The sequence below is a fragment of the Elephas maximus genome, chromosome 24, assembly GCF_024166365.1.
Source record: "Elephas maximus indicus isolate mEleMax1 chromosome 24, mEleMax1 primary haplotype, whole genome shotgun sequence".
In the NCBI taxonomy this organism is placed as follows: Eukaryota; Metazoa; Chordata; class Mammalia; order Proboscidea; family Elephantidae; genus Elephas; species Elephas maximus.
Window position 1 is genome coordinate 16,662,623 of NC_064842.1, and position 26,250 is coordinate 16,688,872.

The 26,250-nt window shown below is 49.9% G+C and overlaps 1 protein-coding gene across 1 annotated transcript in view; it reads left to right on the top strand.

Moving 5' to 3' along the window:
* The first annotated feature begins 1,595 nt into the window (after nt 1-1,595).
* The window catches only part of COQ8A (coenzyme Q8A), a 50,518-nt gene continuing 25,863 nt past the window's right edge, over nt 1,596-26,250 (top strand). Inside the window, exons 1-2 of the mRNA XM_049868074.1 lie at nt 1,596-1,722; nt 23,678-23,863. Coding sequence (XP_049724031.1) covers nt 23,687-23,863 — 177 coding nt within the window. The 5' untranslated portion in view covers nt 1,596-1,722; nt 23,678-23,686. The remainder of the gene's footprint in view (nt 1,723-23,677; nt 23,864-26,250) is intronic.

A 26,250-nucleotide genomic window follows, 5' to 3' on the forward strand; every position in this document is an offset into this window, starting at 1 on the left:
TTTCCATGGAAGACAGTCCCCCGCTCTTCACCTCCCAGAAGGAAGGGAGCCTGCCACAGAGCTCACAACTGTGTTCACCCACATCATGCACACACTTAGAAGTCTGTTCTTCAGGGAACAAAAAACTACTTGCTGTGGAGTTGACTCTGACTCCTGGCAGCCCCGTGTGTGTCAGAGAACTGTGCTCTGCAGAAGTTTCAAATGGCTGAACCAGTAGATCGCCAGGCCTTTCTTCTGAGGCGCCTCTGCATGGACTAGAACTTCTAACCTTTCAGTGTTAACCATTTGCAGTACCCAGGGACTCAGGTCAGACCACTGGGCAGCCAAACTCCAAGTGGTCAGTGAGGTACTCTTGAGGTTAAGTTCATGGTTAGAATTTATTACAATAAACACCACACACACCAAATTTTAGGCATCAACATAGAATGGTTAACTTTTAATTTTTTTAAGTACCAATATTAAAATAAACAAGCCATTGTTTCGTTAAAAAAAAAAATTAACACCAAGAAATAAAGTCTCAGAATAAAGGCCAATCGTTTACCTTTCGTTTTCTGAAAATTGACTAAATTTGTCTTATTTTTCTCTTTTCCACAAGAACCACTAATAACCTAGGTCAGGACTTCAGATCAGTGTTGGGGAAACACTTGAGTGGAAATCGTCAGACCTTGGCTCTAACCCCTCATTAAACAGAGGAGTGATTTGGCGCAATCTGTTTGCTCCGCGGTTAACTGGGTTCATACAAGAGAAAAATGCCCCTTCCAAAGCCACTCCTGACTGAATGGCCGACTTCTTCCACGTGTTGGCCTGTCCCCCGGTTTGTCAGACGAGACTCGTGGGCAAGAACGAACGACTCTCCGCCCTGCGCCCCGAGCCAGCAGCTGCACACCCCGCCAGCACCCCCGCCTCGGAGGGCCCCCGCCCGGCAGGCAGGGGCGGGAGGTTCCTGACGCCCAGGGCCCTGCAGCCTTCCTGTTTTGAGGATGGCGCCCACAGCAGAAGCTAACACGCACTGGCCGGAGGAAAAAGCTGAACACAAGGGGCAGGGGCGCACGCCGCCTTTCCCACTTCTCCAGGCGCTTTCTGCGCAAACTGGGCAAGGGGCCGTGGCTCCCTAAGGCGGAGCAAGGGGCAGCCTCCCCCGTCCTCCAGGAGGTACCCCTTCCGCGGCCGGCCGCAGGCCCGCCGGCTCTTCCAGGGCCTCCTCTCCCAGACCTGCTTGGAGTCTCGGCTTCTACAGCCCGGAGAGCAGGAGGGAGGGACGGACGAACGGCCCACCCCGCGGCCACTTACAGCACCTGGCCGCGGAGAAAGCCCGTTCTCCGGGCGCACGCGCACCGCGCCCCAGCACCACCGCAGGCACGCAGCCCGGGCGGTCCCAACAAGGGGAAAGGGCAGCTGGGAGGTGCCAGAGGGGAGAATGGGCGGAGACCGGCTCGCTAGAGATACCGCCCATTGGTTCCTCTCGCTCCGCCCCCGGTCCTGATTGGCCGCAGGCCTGGTGCACGGGCCGAGCACGCTTCCCGGAGCTGCGCGGCGTTCGGCCGGCGACAGCTGCGCAGCCAATGGGAGAGGCCGGCGGGGCGGGGGCTGGCCCGGCGCTGGGTCTACCCGGGCGCGGGCGAGTTGGTAAACAGATCCGGAGCGCGTGCTGGGCCTCAGCGCTGCGGTGAGCGCGCGGACGCTGCGCGAAGGTGACCGCGGATCCCAGGCTCCAGCAGCCAGGTAAGGCTGCTGCCCTTCGGCCTGTCGCGTGCCCGGGGCGCCGTCTGCCTGCGGCCAGAGCCGGGCTTAGCACACGCCTGGGCCCTTCTTGCATTCTCCCTAAGTGACATTGCGGCTTCACCTTGGCAAGTTTGAATTGCCTGGAGCTCTGGGGTGGGCGCGCTTCAGGATGCGGGGTGGGGGCTCTGTAGCTGTCGCCTACCTCCGCACCCACCTTCGCCCATCCGGACCAGCCTCGAGGAGGGGATGAGGCCCATGTGCCGAGCCATGGGTCCCCGGGACGCTCAAGGAAGCCCTGGTGACCGGCTGCTCCAAAGTCCGTGCCTCGTGGTCTCCAGTAGAGCGTTCCTGCTTCGTTTTCTCACGATAGGGTTCTCGTCACTCCCGGGCCCCCGTGCAATTTTCACCCGTGACTGAGGGGCTCTAACTGCGTCAGGGTGCAGGTTTGTGTCTGAACTTTGGTTCCCTTGGCCAGAGCCAGCTGTTGGGATTCACAGGTGGAGGTTTGGGGTCCTTTCTTTTGTTTGCTTTTTTCTTTGGTCCTTCCTGCTACTTCTCCAGACGTTAGAGGTCTTGTGAGTGCTTTGGGCTTAATCCCCTAAACTCGAGCCTGGGCCCCACTGGATGCATAGTGGCCACACAGCTCCCCTCTGCCAAACCCAGGCCGGTTTTCCCATGTGCTTGGGTTCCCCGGAGGGAACGGTGCAGGGGCAGGTCTGGGTGCTGAGACCCTCCATTTGGGTGAGAGATATAAACCTTCTGAAGGGTGAGGCTTGTGCAGCTTCCCAGCTTGGGTCGGGCCTGCAGCCCACTGGAAAACTTGTCCACGCACACTTGGGCCTTGGGTCTACGTGACAGAGGCCTGAGAACTGGGCATGCCAGGCCTACCTCCTTGCCAAAGGGTTTGAGCATGAATTAATGTCAGCCTGCCAGTTGTATGCCATGGATGGGTGGGTCATTCTCGCAAGAGGGCTGTTGGGAGACTGTCTCTGTTGGAGGAAGACTCTCCTGAAAAAAGACAAAAGGGGAGCTGGTGGCTCATAGGAGCAGCATCTTCAAGACTCAAGCAATGGCTTTGGGCGGTTTTGTTGAGCCTTGTGAATAACGTAGACAATGCAAAGTTGCTCTAAGTGTTGCCCTGGCCTCAGGTGACTCGAAGAAAAAGTGAACCTGGTGGTTTCTGCACCTCTACACCTCCCTCAGAGCTGGAATGTCATGTGAGACAGGGCTTCTTAACCATGGGAGTACTGACGTTTTGGACCGAATAATTCTCTGTTGTGGAGGGCTGGCCTGTGTGTTGGAAGATGTGTGTAGTAGCATCCCTGGCATCTACCCACTAGATGCCTGTAGCACCTCCCCTCCAGGTGTGACAATCAAAAATGTCTCCAAACATTGCCCACTGTTCCTTATAGGGGTTGACAGCTACTGATCTAAGACTCCAAAAAGCGTCTCTCTGTGTTGCCAGGGCCTTTTGGGGACCTGTAGTTGGGTAGTGTTGTGTCCCCTGCCCCAGACCACTGGTAGACATCATGTAGATTGACCCCACCTGCCAGTGGAGAGCTAGGAGGCTGGGTTCCATGGGCATTTACCTAGCAGTGATTGGCTGCATGGGGAGTGTAAAAGAAGTAGGAGACTGGTGGCATTTGCCTTTGGGGACCTTGGAAAACTTTGGGGAGTGTTCATATGAAACAACTATTGGAACAGCTTTTGAATAGTAAGCAGACAAGTTTAAGCTATCTAAATGCTGGCAGAAAGGTTTTATCCAGAGGTGGGTTTTCCATGGTAACGCTTTACTCACCCTCACTTTTTGCTCAGACAGCTCTGTGTCTTGTGATTTGGGATGGAGTCAGACCTGTGTATGCAGGAAGTGAGTGTCTGGCTGCGTTTCACATGTACGTGTGTGTATGTACATGTACCACCTGCTTCTTCCTTTAGAGAGGCTTCCTGGGAAGGTCATGGTGCACTATGACATGTTGGGGCCTTGATGGTGCAGTGCTTAAGAGCTTGGCTGTTAACCAAGAGGCTGACAGTTCGAATCCACCAGCTGCTCCTTGGAAACCCTATGGGGCGGTTCTACTCTGTTCTATAGGGTCGCTCTGAGTTGAGATTGGCTTGACGTCAATGGGTTTGGTTTGGTTTTCTTTTATAGTCGATCGAAGCAGTGGTGTCATAAAGATAGTGTGCCGTTTCTTTTTGTTTAGAGAAAGATGCTTTACTTCTAAGTCCAGATTTTGCCTGGAATTTATGCCTCAACTGTCTGAGTCCCAAACTGATGCAGATACAGAAAAATGAAAAACAGTGATTATTGTGTAAGGCCTGCGCAAGGAAAAATCCTAAGCCCCTACCATAAATTTCCTTTTCTGGTTGTCAACTCATGCTCTGGGGATGTATCAGGGTTTTCCTGTATCATTCCTTGGTCAGTTGCAGGGTCTTTGGGATGCCCTTTGTTGCTTGTAGAAAAGATTCAGGACAGGGGGGTCACTTCTCAAAGAGAAGTTTAAAAAAGTCTATTATTGGGAAGCTCCAAACTTGGCAGGATAATTTTCCATTAAGAGCCGTGGGCATTGAGTCATTATCTTTGTCAGTTGAAACTGGAGCTGTGTGCAAAATTAGACAGGAATATTTGGTTAGAGAGTTGTCTTGATTTGACAGTGGTATCTGGATATAGTTCTGGCATTCCTGTTAACAGCCAGAAACTCGGGAGAGCCAGTGGGAAGGAGAGGTGGTGGGAGCATGGGGGCTGCCTAGGTCACCCTGCTCTTTCTGGAATTGCACCAGTGGGAGGGCTGGAGTCTGATGACCCTGTGGTGGGGCCAGGACACTGAGTGAGATACCTGGAGAGGGGCTTGTCCAGGTACCTTGGGAAACCCCAGTGGGTGTCCATTGGTCTGTCCGCAAGCATGTTGTTTGTTGTGGAGTCACAGGCCTTTTGCTATGCTTGACCTTTCACTTTGAGATCAGGGGACCACAGGATATTTAAAGTTGGAAATGATCCTGGAAATCTCTTTATTCCTCATACTTGGGTGTGATTTATTTTCAGTGTGTGTATGCACAGAAAAATTCATGGGAGAGTTCATGAGTGTTTTTCACTCCAACTGGCATCTGAGGATGTTGCAGAATCTGTTGTTGGGCAGTAACCGAGTTCGTGTCTTGAGAGAGCTTGACTTGCATTTTTTTTTTTTAATTTAGTTTTATGTGGTAAAACTACATACAAAAACATTTGCCATCTCAACAATTCTTCCATGTAGAGTTCAGTGACATTGATTACATTCATCATGTTGGGCAGCCATCACCACTATCCTGTACCAAATTATTTACCACCATTAACAGAAACCCAGTGCCGCCTAAGCAGCGAGTCCCCTTTTTGACTTGCTTTTTGTCCCCTCCCCCCAGCTCAATTTTGTTGAATATGCAGGAGAGGTAGCCTGGGCTGGGGGAGAGAGATTCAGCTTGGTCTAAATCTGGAAAGTGCCTGGTGTGCCCCAAGGGTCAGGGCCCTCCAGGTCTGCCCCTGAAAAGCCTGCTTGGGAATCATAGGTGCTTCTGTGGTTATTTACTCCATGTTAAACAAATATGGATTGTCTGCCTTGAGACAGGCATTGTGGGGAATAGAAAAGGTGAACAAGACCAGGTCCCTGACCTCAGAGAACTTAAAGTATGGGGTACACAGGTCCCACCTACATGCCCTCAGTGTGGTTTGCATGAGGGACCCTAGGTCAGACCACTTCTAGCTTTTGGGAACTGAAAGACTTCTGAGAGAAGGTATTTTAGCTGGGCCTCTGAGGATGAGCAGGATTTCCTTAGGAGGAGGTGGGGTGGGGAGCAGTGCTTCTCAAACTGTGTGAAAGACCAGGTTTTATTCCCCGCCTCCCGCATTTATTGCTCTTGAAAAACACAATGCAAGAGTCATGGCAATGCAAAATTGCTATAAAAGTTTGTACACACATATCTCATTGTGGGCGATGTTATCTGTGGGCCACACTTTCAGTAGCCTTGGTCCAGACAGTGGCTCCCTGAGCAAAGGCATTGGGGTGAGTGTAGTCTAGTTCACTATAGGGTATGGAGTGTGAGGGGCATGATGGGAGGCTAGCTTAGGGAGCACATTGGAATGAGTCTCCCGTCTTTCCTGTAGAAGCAGCCCCTGTGAGCTGCAATTTTGAGTTTAGGTCCCTCCAACAGGGTTGCTGCCACTTGTTCTTCTTTGGCATTCTATCTCAGCAGTGGGGTTGGGGCCAGGATGGCTTGGCATGCTGCCCCAGACAATTCCGTTCTGCCCGAAAGGTTCCCTGAGCACCTGCTATTCAGGAGGGTCTACCTGCAGGCTGCGTGCCAGGAAAGTAAGGGAGGTGGTCTCCCTGCTCTGCAGGTGCACATAGTGCTGGGGAAGATGAGTGGGTACGAGGCAACTCCGCAGACCTAAAGGGGGCATAAACTGACTGTCGTGGGGACTCAGAGCTGGGAGCCATCCTGGTTCTGCTGGAAAAGGGGCTGGGAAATGGCTCTCTGGACTGGAGGCTTAGGAGCTGGGTCCTGAAGGCTGAGCGTGGTATCAGGCAGGGAGAAGAGCTTCATAGGCTGAGGTCCGAACAGGGGCAAAGGCCTGGGGATGTGGACCTTTAGCGTCTAAGGGGGCTTGTGGGCCTTGTAGCATGGCAGAGAAGTCTGGTGTGGCCAGATTGCAGGGTGCAGGGCCAGAGCGGGTTGAAGTCAGGTCAGGTGGTTGTGGGAGGAACCTGATAAGGTAGCTTGTGAGAAGTGAGGGTGGCCTGAGTCACAGGGGGTGGTGTGTGTAGGGAGGTGCAGGAGGTGCAATGCAAGGCCTGGAGCAGTAGAATTTATGCAGGTAGGATTTCTAGACCAAGTGCTGGTTGGACACGGCTGAGAGTTTAAGTTTTGGGGAAAGCTGAATGGCTGGATCATGGTGTCGCTTAAAACAGAGGGTGCAGGGGGAGGAGGAGCTGTTTGGAGAGGATGGTGATGTTAGTTTTAGACACAAGGGAGCTGAGGTACCTGTGGAACTTGTTTTTCCATCTTTTTGTATTGGTGCGTAATTTGTGCACAAATTCACCCTTTCCACTGTGTAGTTCTGCACGTTTGACAGGTGCGTGCAGCCAAGTAACCACTACCCCAGCCCCTCCCTCTCTCCCACTTCTGCACCATCCCACTGGGTTTTCCCAGATGTCTGACTCCTGAGTGACTGCTTGATTTCCCCCCTGGACCTTTGTGAAGTGGGGGCTAGCCCCAGCCCTCCCCTGCCGTTGTTTTCGTAGGCTGTCTAGAAGGGGCAGTGCGTACATTCTTTTTCTCATTATTCTTTCTAAAAAAAAAAAATTCTAGATTCTGTTAAATTCCAGTTTTTGGAACAGCTGTGTACTGTTTGACCTTCTGCGCTCAGCTCAGCAGGTAAACGGTCCTGTCCCAATCTCCGGAAACTGGAGATCCTCTAGGTCAGTCACCTCATTTTACCAGACGAAATGAGGAAACACAGGCCCACACAGGGGAACCAGTGTGCCTGAGGTCACTGGTGGTTAGTGGCCAAGCTGGGCCTGGATCTGGGCCTTTTCTAGCACCCCTTGGTGCATTCCTTGTGATGTCTGGAACTCCAGGACCTGGTGGCAGTGCTCCTGCCATCCCGTGGGGTGATGAGGGGTCCTGGGAACTGTTTATACAAGAAGAAAATGTAAGTTCAAAGCCAGAGCCTGGGGTGGTTAGCCCAGTGTTTGTTCTCTGCCCAGCCCATTTTCTGCTTGGCACTAATCCTGGCTCAAAGAGGGTGAAGATAAGGATCTATTGCCTTGTAACCTGCAGGTGGTTACTCTTTGACAGGTGCTTGAGCAAACATCTCAAATCTTTCTGAAACTGGGGGAAAAAAAAGTTTGGCAGTCTTCATCCTGACCATGTTTATAGCTGGTGCCTGGTAGAGCAAAGGGCTGGGCCTGGTGTTACGGGTCAGGTTGCTGGGTTTCCTGGTCAAGCTTGTGTGTGTGCAGTTTGTGTTTAGTGGGCCGGGCAGATGTGTCTTCTGAGAACAACTGCCTGCTGTATTTTTTTCTCCCCTTCTCTCCTGTCAGTTCTCTCATAAGCAAGGAGTGGAGTGAAACTGAGGAATCATCCCAGGTGATGGCACCCACACGTTTTCCTGGTGCTCTGCAGCCCCCGTTGTGACTTTGGTTCTGGGATCTAATGAGGGAGCACCCTGGTGTCTGGGCCCTGCCACACTGAATCATGTGGGTATTAGACTCTTGGCGTGTACAAGACAGAGTGCCCAACCCATGGGGAATGTAGACCTGGGTAAGCTAGGTCTCTTCCCTCCTGGAGCTTCCATGCAGTTAGGGACGGATGCACAAGGGTTACCACATAGTGCATTGTTTGGTGACCGTGGACCATCAAGAGATGAGGGAATTCAAAGGAAAAGAAGTGACTTGGGGATGGGGTGACCACTGTGGTGAATTTAACATTTCATCAGGATAGTAGGATTTTGACAGGGGAAGTTGTATTCCAGAAGGAGGAGGAGGAGGAGGAGGATTTCACCAGGGGAAATGGTATTCCAGAAGGAGGAGGAGGAGGAGAATTTCACCAGGGGAAATGGTATTCCAGGAGGAGGAGGAGGAGGAGGAGGAGGATTTCGCCAGGGGAAATGGTATTCCAGGAGGAGGAGAAGGAGGAGGGTCTCGGCAGGGGAAATGGTATTCCAGGAGGAGGAGGAGGAGGATTTCGCCAGGGGAAATGGTATTCCAGGAGGAGGAGGAGGAGGAGGAGGATTTCGCCAGGGGAAATGGTATTCCAGGAGGAGGAGGAGGAGGAGGAGGAGGAGGAGGAGGAGGATTTCGCCAGGGGAAGTGGTATTCCAGGAGGAGGAGAAGGAGGAGGATCTCGGCAGGGGAAATGGTATTCCAGGAGGAGGAGAAGGAGGAGGATCTCGGCAGGGGAAATGGTATTCCAGGAGAAGGAGGAGGAGGAGGAGGAGGAGGAGGAGGATTTCGCCAGGGGAAATGGTATCCCAGGAGGAGGAGGATGAGGAGGAGGAAGCAACATGTGGAAGTAGGAAAACCAGGGGTGGATGGTTAGAGAGTTGGGGTGGGGTAGGGGGCCCATTCTGGCTGAAGCATTGGGGCATGGAGGGAAGTCTCGAGATTTAAAGGTGGGAAGGTGTCTTGGGGCCCATAGTAAAAGGCCTTGAAGGCTGTTCCAGCGCCTGTGGACCTAGTCCTGCAGACAAAGGAGGGTGGAAGTCAGCTGGGAGCCAGCCGTCCATCCCCCAGGATCCATCCTCCTGTCACCTCTGCTGATCCTCTTCTTATTTCTCTTTGTGAATTGTCAGTCTAGGGTTGTCCGTTCATCTGAGTTGACTCACTAGTTTTAAAAACTACTAGGGTTTTACATACACATGTAATACCAAAGGGTTGCAGGGGACCCCAGTGGCAGAACACGTTAATTGACCTATGTATCAGTGACATGTGCAGGTGTCAAAACTGCCGTGTGTATGGTATTTGGAAGTGACACTAATAAAGTTTGGTACTGGGGTCAGTACAGCAAGACTGAGGGTGACATACCCAGCACTCCTTTCTGTTCTTGTATACCCAGAGGTGCTCTTCAGTGTGGGGCCCCTGCCCCTGTCTGCCATTTATGACTGGGACAGAGCTGCTTTCAGGACCAAGTTTTGTCCCTAATGGGTGGGGTTGCTGGTGCTGAGAGGTATGGCACCCCCTGGCCGTGGAGCTCTCAGGAGTGCGGAGCTTGGCCAGATGGCCCTGAGAGCCCAGCCAGCTCCATATTTTTATGAGTCATAGTTTTCTCCAACTGGGTAGACAGGGCGTGAACCTTGCTTGTCTCCCAGTGAGTGGCTGTGGATTTTTTGAAAATGTTATTCACTTGGGGCAGGTTTCTTGTCTATTTGTCTCTTAGCTTCCTAGGCTGTAAGAGGAAGGAGCTTGACCCTGGAGTCAGATAAGCATGGGTAGGCCCAGCACTTGATAGCTTTGGGACTTGGAGAAGAATATTTCTTACCCTTGCTGAGCTTCAGTTTTAAATGGGAATAATAATACTTAACAGGGTTGACCTAAGGGTTAGAGATAATATAAAATAACAGGCACATAAAAGAGAAGTAATAAATGGTAGCTGTTCTTGTTATTATTACTCTTTCACTGAAATATTAAATCTGAAGTGAAAGTGTTTTGAAAAATCAAAACCCTTTGAAACATTAAGAATATAAAAAGTAATGAGATGTATTTTGAGGGCAGGACCTCTGCTTGGACACCGTGGTAACCCCAGCGCGTGCACAGTGCCTGGCTTATAATAAGTACTCAATAATGGTTCGAATGTTAAACCAAGCCTGGGAGAGAGGCTTGTAGGAGAAGGGGGCGTATTCACGCTGAGAGCTGACAGAACTCTTTGTCGCCAGGAATAAGAATGTGTTTTTAGCTGCCCTGTGCCATATTCCAGCATCTACACAGTGCCTGGCACTTAGTTGGCCCACATGGAGTGACCAAATGAAGTCACTTTAGAGGACTTATCTGGAAATGATTCCAGAAAACAGCCCCTCTCCTCAACCCAATGGTTTGCCTTTGTATAAAACAGCCTCTGTATTCGATTCCTGTTGGTGCCATAACAAATTACCGCAAACTTAGTGGCATTAAACCACACAGCCTTACTATCGTACAGCTCTGGAGGTCAGAAGTCCAGAACTTGTCTCACTGAGCTAAAATCGCTGTCCCAGGTGGCTCGCCTGCCCCTTCTTCTCTGCACTGGCTGTGAGCCTTGGGGCCTGGGACTGCTTGCCTTCTGGTGCTCTTGCCTTTCCTGGCCTCAAGAGGCTGCCTGCATTCCCTGGTTTGTGATCCTGTCATTCCAACCTCTGCCTCTGTCTCACATCTCCCTCTGACTCTGGGCCTCTAGCCTTCCTCTTGTAAAGGACCCTGGTGATCACATTGGGCCCACCTGGATAATCCTCCAGCTCCAGCTCTTTAATCACACCTGCGAAGTCCCTTTTACAGTATAAGGTAACATATTCACAGGTTGCAGGGATTAGGATATGAGCATATTTAGGGGGCCATTACTCAGTTTACCACAGCCACCCACAGTATTTTGGTCAAATTTAAAGGCCCCAAACCAACCAAACCCATTGCCGTCAAGTCGATTCCGACTCATAGCGACCCTACAGAACAGCATAGAACTGCCCCATAGGGCTTCCAAGGAGTGCCTGGCGGATTCAAACTGCTGACGTTTTGGTTAGCAGTCGTCGCTCTTAACCACTGCGCCAGCAGGGTTTCCCACTGGAAGATGAATAAGGAGCCTGGGCTGGGGGCCCCAGGGTGTTGTTGAGGGGAGGGTTTTCAAGTAAAGCAGTCATTTAACGGGCTTTCTTTAAACTGGAAACCCTGATGGCGCAGTGGTTACAAGCTACCAGGCGTTCCTTGGAAACTCTATGGGGCAGTTCTACTCTGTCCTATAGGGTTGCTATGAGTCAGAATTGACTCGATGGCAGTGGGTGTATATATATGTGTGTGTGTGTGTGTGTATATATATATGTATATGTGGGACGGTGGTTTTGTGAGTGCACCTAACACCTGTAAATGTGTGCTCAGGATTAGCCTGTGTGTGGCGTGGGAGTGGGGAAGGACTCATCTGAGATGAGAGCCTGGCCACAAGGAGCTTATGGTTTGGTTGAGGAGAAAAGACATGTGTATGTATCTGACCACACTGGAAGGCTTAGGGCAGCTGCATGTGCTCAGAAAAAAAGGCTCTTGAGAAGACTTAGATCAGAGCTGAGTCACGTTACAGCCTGTGTAGTAACAAATCCCTGAATTTATATGGTACTGCTGTACATTTCAAAGTACTTCCCCTGCTCTCATTTAGATCAGACGCTGTAAGAACTGACCTTGTAATTTCCAGGTCGGGAAGCAGATAGAATGGTCAGTAACTGGCCCAGAGCTGCCCAGCCAGACAAGGGCAGAGCTGGTTCCCAGGCCCCAAGGCTCACACTCAGCCAGTGCAGAGATAAAGGGGGAGGCATGCTGCCTGGGACAGGAGGGGGCCACATGGGATAGGACCTGGTGGACTGGAGCGGAGTTCACACAGAGCAGGTGTAAGCAGAGGCTGCAGCAGAGGGGAACTGGGGTAGAGGCCTGACTATGAGGGCCTTAAACCCCAGGCTCAGGCGTTTGGGCTTTACTCTGCAGACAGTGAGGAGCCATTTGATGGAAATACATTTTAGGAAGATAAATTTGGCAGCAGGGCGTGCAGTGGCTTGGAGCACGGGTTGCTCATAGGAGTCAGGTTTTTGCCCCCCCACCCCGCTGTCTCCCCTGTAAGAATGGCCCCTGACTGTGCAGTGGCAGATGGTGGTGTGCGATACAGCAGTGCCGAGGGTGCTCACAGCGTCTCTGGAATGCCTCTCCTGAAAGATGCCTCAGCGCTAAATAAGCCCGGAGAGAGACTGCAACTGTCCTGCCCATATGACTCTGCCTTCCTGAGTCACATGTGGTACTGTACTTAGCAGGGAGTGTTGGAGATATAAATAAAAGGGTATCCAGACTCTGATCTCATTCATGGGCCTTTCAGTCTTGCCAAGTCAGAACCTCATTCCGGGGTGACTGTGTGGTCACAGTACATTGCAAATCATGTCAGCTAACAATTTTGGAGTACCTACTGTGTGCCAGGCACCATCCTAAGTGCTGCGATGTGGGTTATTTACTTCACTCCTGTCAACACTGTTGATGTGGAAACTGAAGCATCAAGATATGCTGAAATGACTTCATTTAGGTCACACTAGCATGTCATCGGAAACCCTGGTGGCGTAGTGGTTAAGTGCTGTGGCTGCTAACCAAAGGGTCGGTAGTTCGAATCCACAAAGCGCTCCGTGGAACCTCCCTGGGGGCAGTTCTGTTTTGTCCCGTAGGGTCACCATGAGTCAGAATCAACTTGGTGGCAATGGGTTAGCGTGTCACTGACAGAGTCATTATTTGAACTCACCCTGCAGCCTGCCCTGCAGTCAAGAGGAGCTCTGTATGGGCTTTGTGGCAGAGGCAGCCATCCACGTCAGCCTGTCTGTCTGCCTGTGTCTGTCCTCTGAGTGACAGCGTCTACATCCACATACATGCACACACCCCGTGCTTGCATGGCGAGGAGCCTCTTGTTATGGGGGCCACTGAGGGGAAGGGATGGGCTTATATTGGCTCAAGAGCAAGCCATGGACCCACACTGGCACTCGTCAGCATAGGGTGAGGAGAGGGGATGCAGGTGACATTGGTCACAGCTGTGAGCTCCTACAATGGTAGGAGGAGGGAGAAGAGATGTACAGGAAGTCAGCCTCTGGCCCCCCTTTCTCCAGGCCTGACACTTCATGAGCAGCACTTAGGGACCGCCCTGTACTGGGTGACCAAGTAAAAGGTTGTCATCACAGCCTTTCCCTTGTCCAGTTCCAATCTTGGGCCTTCCCAGGTAGTGGGCAGGTGATGAGGTAAGTCTGTCTCTCTGTCAGGAGCAGAACTGTAATGGGGTCCTCGCCTCAGCACCAGCCTTACTGGGCTGCTCTGATACAACTCTGGGGACTGACCTTTGTAGATTTCCTGGGAAATCTATAATTTGAGGTTATATTTTACTCTGTTGTCCTAGATAGGGGTTGACAAGCTTTTTCTGTAAAGGGCCAGATAGTAAATATTTTAAGATATTTTAGGCTTTATGGGCCATAGGCCTCTCGTGCAACTACTCGACTCTATTGCAGCAAAAAAAAAAAAAAAAAAAAGTAAATGAATGAACATGAATAAAACTTTATTTACAAAAACAGCTGTCAAGGCTGGATTTGGCCTGAGGGCCATAGCTTGCTGACCCCCACCCCAGTAGGGCATTAGTCATATTACATCTTAATTTTTGGTTCAGGAGATGTGGTCAGATGTGGTCACTGCTGCACTTAGAGGGTTTCGATGAGTCGGAGTCGACTCGACAGCAACTGGCGTGGGTTTTTTGTTTTTATTGCACTTGCACTGATCTAAACTAGGATCCTGCTTCTTTTGTGGGGAAAGACTCATTAATTATTTCTACCCTTTAACTAAGGGGCCAGCATTAGGCAAAGCTGGCAGACTTGCTGTCTGCATGTGCCAAGTGATGTTCTCACCACTCTCCTGAGAAGAGGAGCTGAGCCTCTGGCCTCAAAGTGGGATGGCTGTGTTCTGTGTGCCTGGCGGTCCACTGGGGGCAGTTGTCTTCTGATGAAGGATGGTGGCTGAACGAGGGCAAGGAGAGGCATTATTTATAGCCTTCTGATCCGTCTCTAAATCCTCTGCTTACCCCGCCCTGGATAACCACTTAAGGGGCTTGGAACAGTTTTTTAAATTAACATTTGTGTGCTTGCTTTCTTTTTATTTTAAGAAAAATTATTGAAGAATGTTTTTATATATTTTGCTTTCTTCTGTAAAATAGTACATGTCCTTTGTAAAAAATTTTAGAAAATGTAAAGAAAGTGAAGAAAACAAAAATCTGTCATCCCCCCACCCAGGGAAAACCATTGTTAATGTTTTACATGCTCTCTCTCTTTCTCTCCATCTGTCATTCATCATCCATCCATCCGTTCATCCGTCCATTCGTCTATCCATCATCCATCCATCTTCTCCCCTTTCCAAAAGAAAGGATAATACTGTTTTGTAACCTGCTTTTTTTCATGTGGCAATATGAAAGGCTTTATTTGTTAATAAATTCACTTAACAGTGTCATTTGAAATGGCTGAGTAGCATTCCACCTTATGGGTATACTGCTATTTCTCCAACAATTACATTCTTATAACTGCATCATTACACACATACGTTTTTAAGGAAATATGATTTAAAAGGCTTTGGTGGGATTCTTGGATAGTGATGGGCACGATGGCCTGGGGAGGAGAGGGAGGGGCATTGCTGGTAGGAGTGCAGGCTTGGGGTATTCTGGAGGTTCTAGGCAGCTGTTGGCGTGATGCTCTTTAGTGGTCTGTCTCCCTATGTCAGGGCTTGACTCACCAGGACTGGGCTGACTGACAGGGGAAAGATAGACCCAGTTTGTCTCTCTCTTCTCCTAGATTCTTTTTTTATGTATTCAGTTTCTTTTGAAAGTTCATAGCGTGTTAGAATATTTCTGAACCTGCTGACAGAGACCCTGAGGCCAACCCTACTAGACAGAAGCTTGGAGTCGGCTCAGATATTTAAGTGATGGTCCCTTGTGTGTGATTTTAAAAGCTGAAGCGAAGGCCAAACCTGGCAGAAACTCATGGGTTTGGGTTCAGAAGTCTTTTCCCTAATGCATATATGCTTTTGAGTCAGTCCTTGGAGGAAACAGTCAATTCGTGTTCCCTTTTTCTAATAATAAAAGAGAAAAGTTTAAGGATGGAAGGGAAGTTTTCAGTTCCCAGGCAGGCTAGAACTTGTGACTGTTTATGCCCAAAGCGACAAAAACCTTAGTGAGTGGCCTTCTGCTGCCCCCGGACCTCCTGAGAGCATTAAACGGGCCTTTCTGCAGAGCAGTTGAAGGGACAGTCGTGAGATGCCCTTGTGACCGGCTCTGTGGGTCACTGACTTTAATCTCATTCACTTCTGATTTCCCTTTTCATTTTGGAATCTGGGTTTAACTGGGTTGAGGGAATAGTAGAAAAAGAAGGGGCAGGTGGGAGATCTGTGTTTAAGGGTGAACCAGACTTGCTGGGAGTACATGGGCTGGTAGGGACTTTTAGGGAAGGATCTCTGTTTAGACTTCCTGACTGGCCTTGGGCTACCTCTTCTCCCTTTCCCCTCTTCCTCCAGAACAACTTCTCAAAGCCAGTGCTGGGACAGCAGCATCAATAGCTCTGGGGACTTGTTAGAAATGCAGCTTTCCAGGCACGTCCCCCGACCTGCAGGATCAGAAACTCGGGATGGGGCCCAGCACTCTGTGTTTTAATGAGTTCTCCGGGTGATTCTGATGTGTGCTAAAGCCTGAGAACCATTGCCATCGACCAGGCTCCTTAGAGGCCTTTGATTCTGGGTGTGAGCCAGCCCCAGAGATAGCAGCTTTTCCCAAACCTGGGAGGGACCAGTTGCGTTCATTTCATTTAACAAATCTCTGTGCCAGGTGGGTCTGAGACCCTGGGTGGTACAAATGATTAATGTGTTTGGCCACTAACAAAAGATTGGAAGTTTAAGTCCACCCAGAGGTGCCTCAGAAGAAAGGCCTGGTAGCTTGTGTCTGAAAACAGCCCTCGAAAACCCTGTGGAGCACAGTTCTCCTCTGATGCACATGGGTCACCACGAGTCAGAATTGACTTGACGGCAACTGGTAGTGGTGCTGGATCAAGGACTGCTAGGTGTTGGAGACACAGAAGTGGGTCAGACAGATGTGGCCCTTGGCCCCCTGGAGTTGACAGCCCACTGGGGGAGCAAGCCTGGTGCACAGGCAGATTTAGCCTGTGGTCACTGCTACAATGGGGGAGGACTCAGAAGAGGCTTTTGGGGTGGGGCGTGTTGGGGAAGGCTTCCCAGGAGAGGGGTGCTTACGTTGAGGGCCAGTGAGGAGAAAAGGGGGGGCAGTCCACATGCAAAGCCTGCAGGAGGGAACCCCTGTGGCTTCCAGGAATTGGGTCAGCCTGGCTGGAGTACAGAGTTAGTGGGGAGGCCGTGGCAAGTGTAAGGCTGGGGATGCAGGGAGGGATTCCATCATGAAGGTTCTTGGGTCCCTTTAGGAATTAGGATATCTTGGAGGAGAAGCCACTCCCAGAAGCCCAGGAGTGATTTGATAGGATTTCCCTTTTAACCTGATTGCCCTGGCAGTGGCATGGGGATGGGATTGGAGGGGCTGCCTCAGCCATCCTGGAGGGAGAATGGTGCCCTAGGGGGAGGTGAGGAGGGTTGGGAAGAAGTGAGTGGTGGTATAGCATTCCTCAGGATGGGGAGCCCTGGGAGGGTGGGCTGGGGTGGTGAGGTCAGTTTGGGACATGCTGAGCTTGAGGTGCCTGTGGGACCCCCAGGGTGACGTGGGCATGGCAGATGGCTGGGTGAGGAGGTGTCGCTCAGGGCAAGGCTTTCCTGTGAGGACTGTCTGCCAGGTTCACACACACTGCCCCGGGCAAAGGGCTTTTGTGCAGCCTACTATTTTGTCGCCCAGTCCTGCACCATCTTTATGATGGTTGGTACGTTTGAGTCCATTGTAGCTATCGTGTCAACCCATCTCATTGAGGGTTTCCTTCATTTTTGCTGACCCTCTACTTTACCAAACATGATGTCCTTTTCTAGCTATGGGTCTCTCTTGAAGACTTATCCAAAGTAAGCAAGCTGAAGTCTTGCCATCCTCATGTCTAAGAAACATCCTGGTTGTCTTTCTTTTGAAACTAATTTATTCATTCTTTTGGCAGTCCATGGTATATTTCAATATTCTTTGCGTGTTCAGTTTGAACACACCATTTCTTCTTCTTTTTTTCCTTTTTCATTATCCAACTTTTGCATGTATATGGGGCAATTGAAAAGACCATGGCTTGATCATACTCACCTTAGTACCTCGTAAATCCGTTTCCATCAGTCAATTCCAACTCATAGCGACCCTATAGAACAGAGTAGAACTGTCCCATAGAGCTTCCAAGGAGCTCCTGGTGGATTCAAACTGCTGACCTTTTGGTTAGCAGCCGTAGCTCTTAACGACTACGCCACCAGGGTTTCCTAGTACCTAGTTGGTGCTCCCAAATGTGAGTGCCTGTCCTCTGCACCCACCTCTTTACTGTTTGTGATCCCCAGCACGTTTGGCATTCCTCTCCTCAGAACAGAGCAGGCAGGCACTGAGGCCTTTCGGGAGGACACTGCCAATAGGCAGATAGCCTCCACGCTCCAGTTCTGTGGTATTCACAGGTGAGGCCTGAAAACCTGCTCAAGAGTCAGCAGGATGAGGTGGGGGTGGAGTGGAGTGATGATTCCAGTGAAGGCACTGTGCTGTGGATGCACCATGGGGCCGACAGGAGTTTAATTTGTGTATTGGACGTGCTTTGGGGGCCTTTGATCTTATTTATTTAAAATCGGGATGAAAATGCCTCCGGGTCCCGGAGGGAGTGTAGAGTAAAATTTTGGAAATTCTGAGTTACATTGGGATTCTAATGCATTAAAAAAAATCAAACCAAACCTGTTCCTGTCGAGTTGATTCTGACTCATAGAATTAAGATTTTTGAGGTTCAATTTTTGAAAACCAGAAGGTGAGAAAAGTCCTGGGAAGATATTTTCTCCTGGCAGTTTTACCCCCTCCTTCCTTCTTCCGCCTTCCAAGGCAGAGACTCCCTTGCGAAAGAGTGGTGCTGTGCTGATTAGGGTGTGAATGGTTCGCTTTGCACCACGCAGTGTGGCATCGGGGGCGGTTGAGTACAGTGCCTGAATGTTAGGTGAACACTGTCAAAGGGGCAGGGGCTTGGGCTTCAACTTGAAAATATGCATCCATGTGTGAGTGTGCCTACAGATAGCAAATGTTGCATGTTTACTAACAACACGTGTTGATTCAGGAAAAGTGGGTTTTGCCTCCCAGTAAGCGGGAGTGTATGTTTCTGTGATGTTATTTACATGTGGATGGGACCTTCTTCCATAGGAGCTGGCACCAGTCTCACTTCCCAGACTTGGGTGCCCACCTTGCTAGGCTGAGCCTGGGTGGGGTTTTGGAATTCTCTGGGTATGCAAGACTAAGCCAGTTAGGCTGAAAGAAAGGTAAAACAAATTACTTTTTACTTTTTTTAGATTTTACCGTTTGGAAATTTGCCATTTTGAAAGTAGGATATATGCACTAAAAACATTAGGCACACACTGTTGGGCAAATACTGAAAGAGAATGATAACTTATAGTCCTTCAGAAAATGCAGGAATTTTATTTTTTTTGCTCAGTTTACTTACATTCTTCTCTTTTGAATAGCTCGTGTTTTGTTTTTAGTTTTCTCTTAAAGTGTTGTTGTAAAGTAGTTATGACTTTGGCCAGTTACAGAGATCCACTTCTTTTCCTTTCTTCAAAGTGAGTCATGTTCAATGTCAACATATGTAGAAACCAGAAGAATTAGGATTGGATTCTGGTCGGTTTTAGACCTGCATTGCTGCAGTGTGCAGAACCCTAAATTAATTAAAAAAAAATTTCACTCCTATTGGTGTAGTGAGCCAGGTGAGCTCTGGAGGTGAAACTGGCAAAAAAAAGTCACTTACCAGCTTTGCTAGAGCTGAACAGAGGATTTCAGAGGGTGGCACGAGAAGACAAAGAATTACAATGAAATGCGCAAAGACCGGGAGTTGGAAGATCAAAAGGAAAGAATAGAAGAACACGCTTGGCATTTCTCAAGCTGAAAAAACTGAAGAAAAAATTCAGGCCATGAGTTGCAATATTGAAGGATCCTGTGGACAAATTTTGAATGAGATAGGAAACATCAAAAGATAACGGAAAGAACATACAGTCATCGTACTGAAAAGAACTGGTTCCTGCTCAGCCATTTCAGAAGTAGCATATGATCAAGAACTGATGGTATTTGTCATAGATTGAATTATGTCTCCCCAAAAATGTGTGTATCAACCCAGTTGGGCCATGATTCCCAATATTGTGTGGTTGTCCTCCATTTTGTGAGTGTAATTTTATGTTGAGAGGATTAGGGTGGGATTATATCTCTACCCTCACTCAGGTCACCTCCCTGATCCAAGGTAAAGGGAGTTTCTCTGGGGTATGGCCTGCACCACCTCTTACCTCTCAAGAGATGAAAGGGAAGCAAGTAGAGAGTTGGGAACCTCATACCACCAAGAAAGCAGCACCAGGAGCAGAGCACATCCTTTGGACACGGGGTCCCTGTGCCTGAGAAGCTCCTCGACCAGGGGAAGATTGAGGACAAGGACCTTCCTCCAGAGCCAACAGAGAGAGAAAGCCTTCCCCTGGAGCCGACACCCTGAATTTGGACTTACAACCTTACTAGACTGTGAGAAAATAAATTTCTCTTCGTTAAAGGCATCTACTTGTGGTATTTCTGTTATGGCAGCACTAAATGACTAAAACAGTATTGAAGGAAGAGGTCTAAGCTAGTCTGATGACATCAGCAAAAAACAAGACTCCAAGAATTGGTGGAATACCAATCGAGATGTTTGAACAAACAAGAAATTTGCCAAGAAATTTGGAAGACAGCTACCTGGCCAACTATCAGGAAGAGAGCTATATTTGTGCCCATTCCAAAGAAAGGTGACCCAACAGAATGCAGAAATTATCTAATAGTATCATTAATATCACATGCAAGTAAAATTTTTCTGAAGATCATTCAAAAATGGTTGCAGTTTGTTAACAGGGAACTGCTGGAAATTTAAGCTGGATTCAGAAGAGGACATGAAACAAGGGATATCATTGCTGATGTCAGATGGATCTTGGATGAAAGCAGAAGATACCAGAAAGATGTTTACCTGTGTATTATTGATTATGCAAAGGCATTTGACTGTGGACCGTAACAAATTATGGATAACATTGCAAAGAATGGGAATTCTAGAACACTTAATTATGCTATGTGTAACCTGTATGTAGGCCAACGGGCAGCCCTTCAAACAGAAAAGGAAATACTGCATTGTTTAAAATCAAGAATGGTATGCGTCAGGATTGTATCCTTTCACCATACTTTTTCAATTTGTATGCTGAGCAAATAATCTGAGAAGCTGGACTGTCTGAAGAAGAATGCGGTATCAGGCGTGAAGGAAGACTCACTAAAAATCTGTGATATGCAGATGACACAATCTTGCTTGCGGAAAACGAAGAGGACTTGAAGCACTTACTGATGAAGGTCAAAAACTACAGCCTTCAGTATGGATTACACCTCAACATAAAGAAAACAAAAATCCTCACAACTGGGCCAATAAGCAACATCATGATAAACAGAGGAAAGATAGAAAGTTGTCAAGGATTTCACTTTATTTGGACCCACAATCAATGCCCGTGGAAGCAGCAGTCAGGAAATCAAATGATGTAGCATTGGGCAAATCTGCTGCAAAAGACTTCTTTAAAGTGTTGAAAAGCAAAGATGTCACCTTGCGGACTAAGGTGTACCTGACCCAAGCCGTGATATTGTCAACTGTCTCATATGCATGTGAGCTGGATAATGAGTAAGGAAGATAGAAGAAGAATTGATCCTTTGAATTATGGTGTTGGTGAAGAGTATTGAATATACCATGGACTGCCAGAAGAGCAAACAAATCTGTCTTGGAAGAAGTACAGCCAGAATGCTCCTTACAAGGGAAGATGGCAAGGCTTCATTGCACTTACTTTGGACACGTTATCAGAGGGGACCAGTCCCTGGAGAAGGACATCATATTTGGTAAAATAGAGGGTCATCAAAAAAGAGGAAGACCCTTAACGAGATGGATGACACAGCGTCTGCAGCAGTGAGCTCAAACATAGCAGTGATTGTGAGGATGGTTCAGGACTGGACAGTGTTTTATTCTGTTGCCCATAGGGTTGCTATGAGTCGGAACCTACTTGATGGCACCTAACAACAACAACAACAGCTTTGCTCTAGTGAAACCTTAGTACTTGGGATAACTTGGATGGAAAACTCAGGCAGAACTAGTTTTAGGGCTGAAAGCAAAGTCTGAATTAGACAGGTCTTTTTTTTACCATATTTGTTCAAAGTTCTGAGGAGGATTTGACATCGGTTAGCAGATGAGGTGAGGTATTGGAATCATGGGGGCTTGTAGCCTATGGGAGACTCATGTCTTGTTATCGGATTGGATTTAGAGGTGAGTCCAGAGGCAAGGGGGAGGCCTGTTTCGGGGGTCCCTGGGACAGTGGCTGAGAGGAATGGTCCTGTGGCCACCAGCAAGGATCCTTCTGAACTGATGTGGCTGGGGCCTCTGCCCCCACCATTGATGTCCCTGATGTCTCTTTCAAAACCCTTCTCTGTCACCAGGGTCTAGTGGATCTCGTGGGTGCTTCTTCCCCCATACTTTTAGGGTGGTGACTGAAGCGTGATGGTATGTTGGGGGTGAGGTCAGGGGCTAGGGAGGTGTTCAGCGATGTCACCAGCCACAGCTGAGCTCTGATTACTTCCTTTCTTCCCAGTCTTAGCTGTTTGGTCTGTGGGGCTCACTCTTGTTTATTGCCAGGAGTCTGGAGCGGGTCCAGAGTGTGAAATGGCACCAGACTGTAGGCTGGGCTGGTCCCCCTTCTTGTCTATGTGTCTTTCAAGGGTATGACCACCTTCCAAAAACCTCACTGGCTTTGATTAGGGTGCAGGTGGCCCATTTGTGCCTTAGTGGTTCCCATCCCTGCAGAGGTGTCTTAGAGTTGGTGGGGCAAGGTGTGGGGAGACACCCTGGTGTGGTGGGTGCAGAGCAGGCGAGGGCTGGGTTGGGACCCTGGCCTACCATTCACGAGCCGAATGAACTTGGCCAGTTGGTTAACCTTTCTGGCTTTGGTTTTTTCACTTGCAAAATGGGACACTAATAATAACCCTAAGTCCGGTTGTTTTATGAAGATGAAAAGGAGATGATGTTGGAAGGCATTTAAGCCTGGTGCCTGCTAGCTGATACCGTGTCAGAGAAGAAGGTGCCCTCTGAGGGTGGGTTATGGCAGGTCACCCCAGCTTCCCAGGCCCCTGCACATTAGTGGATTTCTCTGTCAGCACAATTCCATTTCTTTTTTTAAAGAAGAAAATACTTTCTCAAAGTAGCTTTGCCCCATGCCCAGGAGTCCCTGGAGTGGGCTGGGGCAGCTCCCCTGTCAAGTTCTGGTTAAGGACCCATGTTAGCTCTTATGTGAATGTTTCCTGCTTGTGCATCTATTATTGAGTGTGAGCAGAAGGTGGAATCCCAGAAGGTGGCCCTGTGACAGTCCCCTCCGTTTTGCTGTCCTATGCCTGCCTCCAGGGTGGACCGGGCACTTCTCAGCCTCCGCGTGTTTCTGCATGCAGGCTCCCTGCCGCAAGTACCTTTCACACCCCCATCTTCTGGCTCTTCCTTACCTCTGAGACTTACATCAAATCCCATCTTCCTGCTAAACTGGTCTGTCTAGCTCTTCCCAGGCAGAGTGCTCCGGTGACACTTCTGAGGGTCTCCTGCTATTTTTTTTTCGGGGGTAGTGGGGGTTACTTAAGTCTCCAGCACATTAACAGACCTTATCTTACTCCTCCAGCACAGTGCTGCTAATAGGGTCTTACTAAAAACTGGGTTGATTGACAACACATGCCCAGCCCTGTGAGGCACCTCTGTGTTCAGTGGCTTTCATATATTTTTACCCTGACCTACATTAATAAATACATTTTACATTGTGACCCAGAAGAGAGAAAAGTGCGTACATGCAGACACACTCACATACAAAACTTGTTTCACGAAACCGTCCTACCCATGATGCACTCTCTGACACTTCCTTTTCTGTCCTGTTTCATGTTGTTTGTTTTTAGTGCTGGCTGGGATCTTCTAAATTGATTGGACTTTGGGTCTGGACTGCTGTTTGGAAAACATTGGCTTGGTGCATAGTTGAGCCTGAGGGTGGGAGGGAGGGAACTCTGGTTGTCCCTCAGTCTGTGGTGGCTCTGTGGTGGTCGTTAGAGGCTGTGCTGTGATTGTGATTGGGAAGGGGCAGGCAGCCTTCTTCACCACTGGGGACTTGGGTTGCACCACTGCTCCCATGAGTGGCCCCCTTACCCTGCAGGAGCTACTTCAGAAGCTGGGCTGTTCTCTCCCAACGTACAGTTTGTGTGTGGAAGAATGAGCACTGGACTGGCAATCCGTGTACCTGGCCAAGTCCTGGTTGTGCCGCTCAGTAGCCGTGTGCCTGGGCAGATCTCGTTAGCTCTCTATGCCTGTTTTTCATGGCCTGGCACACAACACCGACTCAACGGCTGCTTGGCTGAATCACGAATCTTTCCCCCTGACCCCAGTGCCCAGGTGTGTCAAGGGTCACCCTAGAGTCTGCCTTGACTGTGGGCCCTTCCTCTCTCTTTTAGCGTCATCTTTGCCTTGTGAGCGTCATCTTTGCCTCCTCTCTTCCAGCCCTGAAGGATGGCTGCCGTGCTGGGGGACGCCATCATGTTGATCAAAGGCCTTGCCAAGCTGACCCAGGCGGCCCTGGAGACACACCTGCAGTACTTGGGCCTCGGTGGGGAGCTTCTCATGGCAGCCAGGGCCCTGCAGTCCACAGCTGCGGAGCAGTTCGGCGTGGTGTTTGCGAGCATGCCGGTAAGGGGGCTGCCCTGGCAGTGAAAGGAGTGCTGATGGGAGGGGGCTTGGAGCTCTGGGTGAGACCAGAGGTGTGAACTGGGACAACAGCCACGGTGACTAGTCTTGCTTGTGGCCTGGGTTGGAGAACCGACAAGTCAGTGCAGTGAGCTTTTCTACATGGGCAGCAAGGGCCTCTCATGCAATGCTGGGGTTCGTTCTGTTTTAGCTATGGCGTCCGTCACAGAGCAGGAAGAGCTCCCAGGAGCCACTTGTCCTGCACCTCTTTATTCAGATGAGCGGTTCACCAATGCCTCCCTAGCACCTGGTGATGTCAGGGTGGGGGGCAGTCCTAGGCTGTGTCCTGCAGGGACTTCCCAGGTGACCACTTGATCTGGCCTAAGTTTAGTCCCTGGGGCCTGTGTGAAGGCACTGAAGAGAGGCCTTTTAAATTTTGGAAACTAAAAAAAAAATCACAAAGAAATAAGTTACAATCACCTGTATTTTTATGGAGGGCTGGCAAAAGGAACTTCCTTGAGCAAAGCAGTTTCTTTATGAGACCAAGAACCTCTCCTTTGTTTATCTGGTTTATGGTAGTATTTTTGTTGGGTGGGTTTTTGGAACCTGCCCCAGTGTGGGCTGTGCAGGGACGTGGCCAGGCTGGGAAACGCATGCTTTATTGGACATCTCATTCTCACTGGAGCCCGTGTGTCCATCAGCCTGGGTCGGGCTTCCAAAGCTCTTCCTGCCGTGGCTGCTCAGCCAAGGCTGGGCCTCGTTCTCCTTTGTCTTGCTGAGGGTCTCTGGGCACTGGCTTGGGGCTCTGCTCTTCCCAGGCAGCAGCTGGCACAGCCGTGCTCAGGGCCCCTTCATCTCTAGCCTCACCTTGTCCTTCTTGCTCTCTGGGGAAGCAGATTGCCTTTTGTGTCATGTCCAGAAAGCCTCCACATTTTACTGCCCAAGGGGAAAGCTTTAAGCACAAGAGAGTGCTGGAGAGGCCATGATGAGGAAGGATTACTGTAGCAGGGCGCTGTCTACCTGGGTGTCACCCTGCACTGTTGTCAGCAACTTTCCTGATAGCCTGCTGGGATAAGGAAAGGTGTACGTGTGCACGTGTGTGTCTGTGTGCATGTGTATCTGTGTGTCTCTGTGAGTCTCTGTTTGTATCTGTGTGTGTGTGTGTGTGTGTGTGTTTGTGCGCGCATGCATGCTGGAAGTTGCTTTGCAGGGGTGCCCTGCCTCCTTATACCTTCCATTTCTGTTCTGTGGTTGTGGACCTTCTGGACAAAGACACAGACACTCCTCTAAGCTGTGAGGACATCACACCCTCGGGTCTCTGGTCAGTCCCAGGTTTAGAATTCCTAGGGTCCCCCACCCCCATGGAGCTGCTTCCCGAGGGCCCAGTGGTGATGCAGAATTCACTCTCACTCTGGAAGTCTTTAGCTTCTGGAAGTCTTACTTTTGTGATCTCATCTGAGGCTCCCCCCATCCTGGGAGGTGGGCAGGCTCAGATGCTTCTCCCCATGTCTCAGATGAGGAAACTGAGACTTAAGTAGTTTGATGTGAGGACCAGTCTCAGAGCTCTACTCTTACCCCTCGTCTCCAGGGATGGGTTGTGGCCCTTACTGCCTCATTCGGTGTCTTCCCGTTGCGGGCTTCTCCTGTAGAACACTCAGGAAATGAGAGTGCCCAGCTCGCCTGGGGCCACCCAGAAGTGAGACAGTGTACAGCACTGTCAGCAGGCCTCCTCCCCTGAGAGGCTAGAGGGGCCTCCTGCCCAGACTCCCTCCTCTATTCCCCCTCTCACCCTTCATGCAGGCCAGAGGCCTTGGGGTCTCGGAAGGGCTGATCCCCACACAGTCACTAGGTACGGGGTGACAGTCCAGCACTGTGAAGGAGGCATGTGAGCAGTGCGATGGCTTCCAGTTTGCTTCCACTCATTAACTAAACATTTAGAGTTTTGGTGTCTACCCTCTTCCTGAGGGGACGGAGGGTCAAACAACCCGAGGAACCTGTCTCCCTCCAGCTCTTCAAGTCTTTGTTCACATGATCATCCTGCACACTGAGCCTGTGGGGTCTCACAGCCGCACCAGCAGGTAATGTGGTGCGTGGCTGGGTAGCCATCATGGGAGGTATGGAGCAGGGGGGCCCTGCCGTGGCTCACATGACCTGGCCCCAGACTCCAGGGTTACCCTGCTGGTCCTGAGAGGCGCCTAGCGGATCGAAATATGGTTTGTTTCTACTCAGAGAAAAGTGTGGCCTCAGAGTAGCCAGCAGGTCCAGCCTAGGCTCTGGACCCCTGCTCCACCATTTGAAGGCCGTGGCCCTTGACCTAGTTACTTTAGCTTGCCCAGCCTCAGTTTCCCATTTGTGAAATGACAGTGACAGCTGCTCTCTTTCCTCCCACG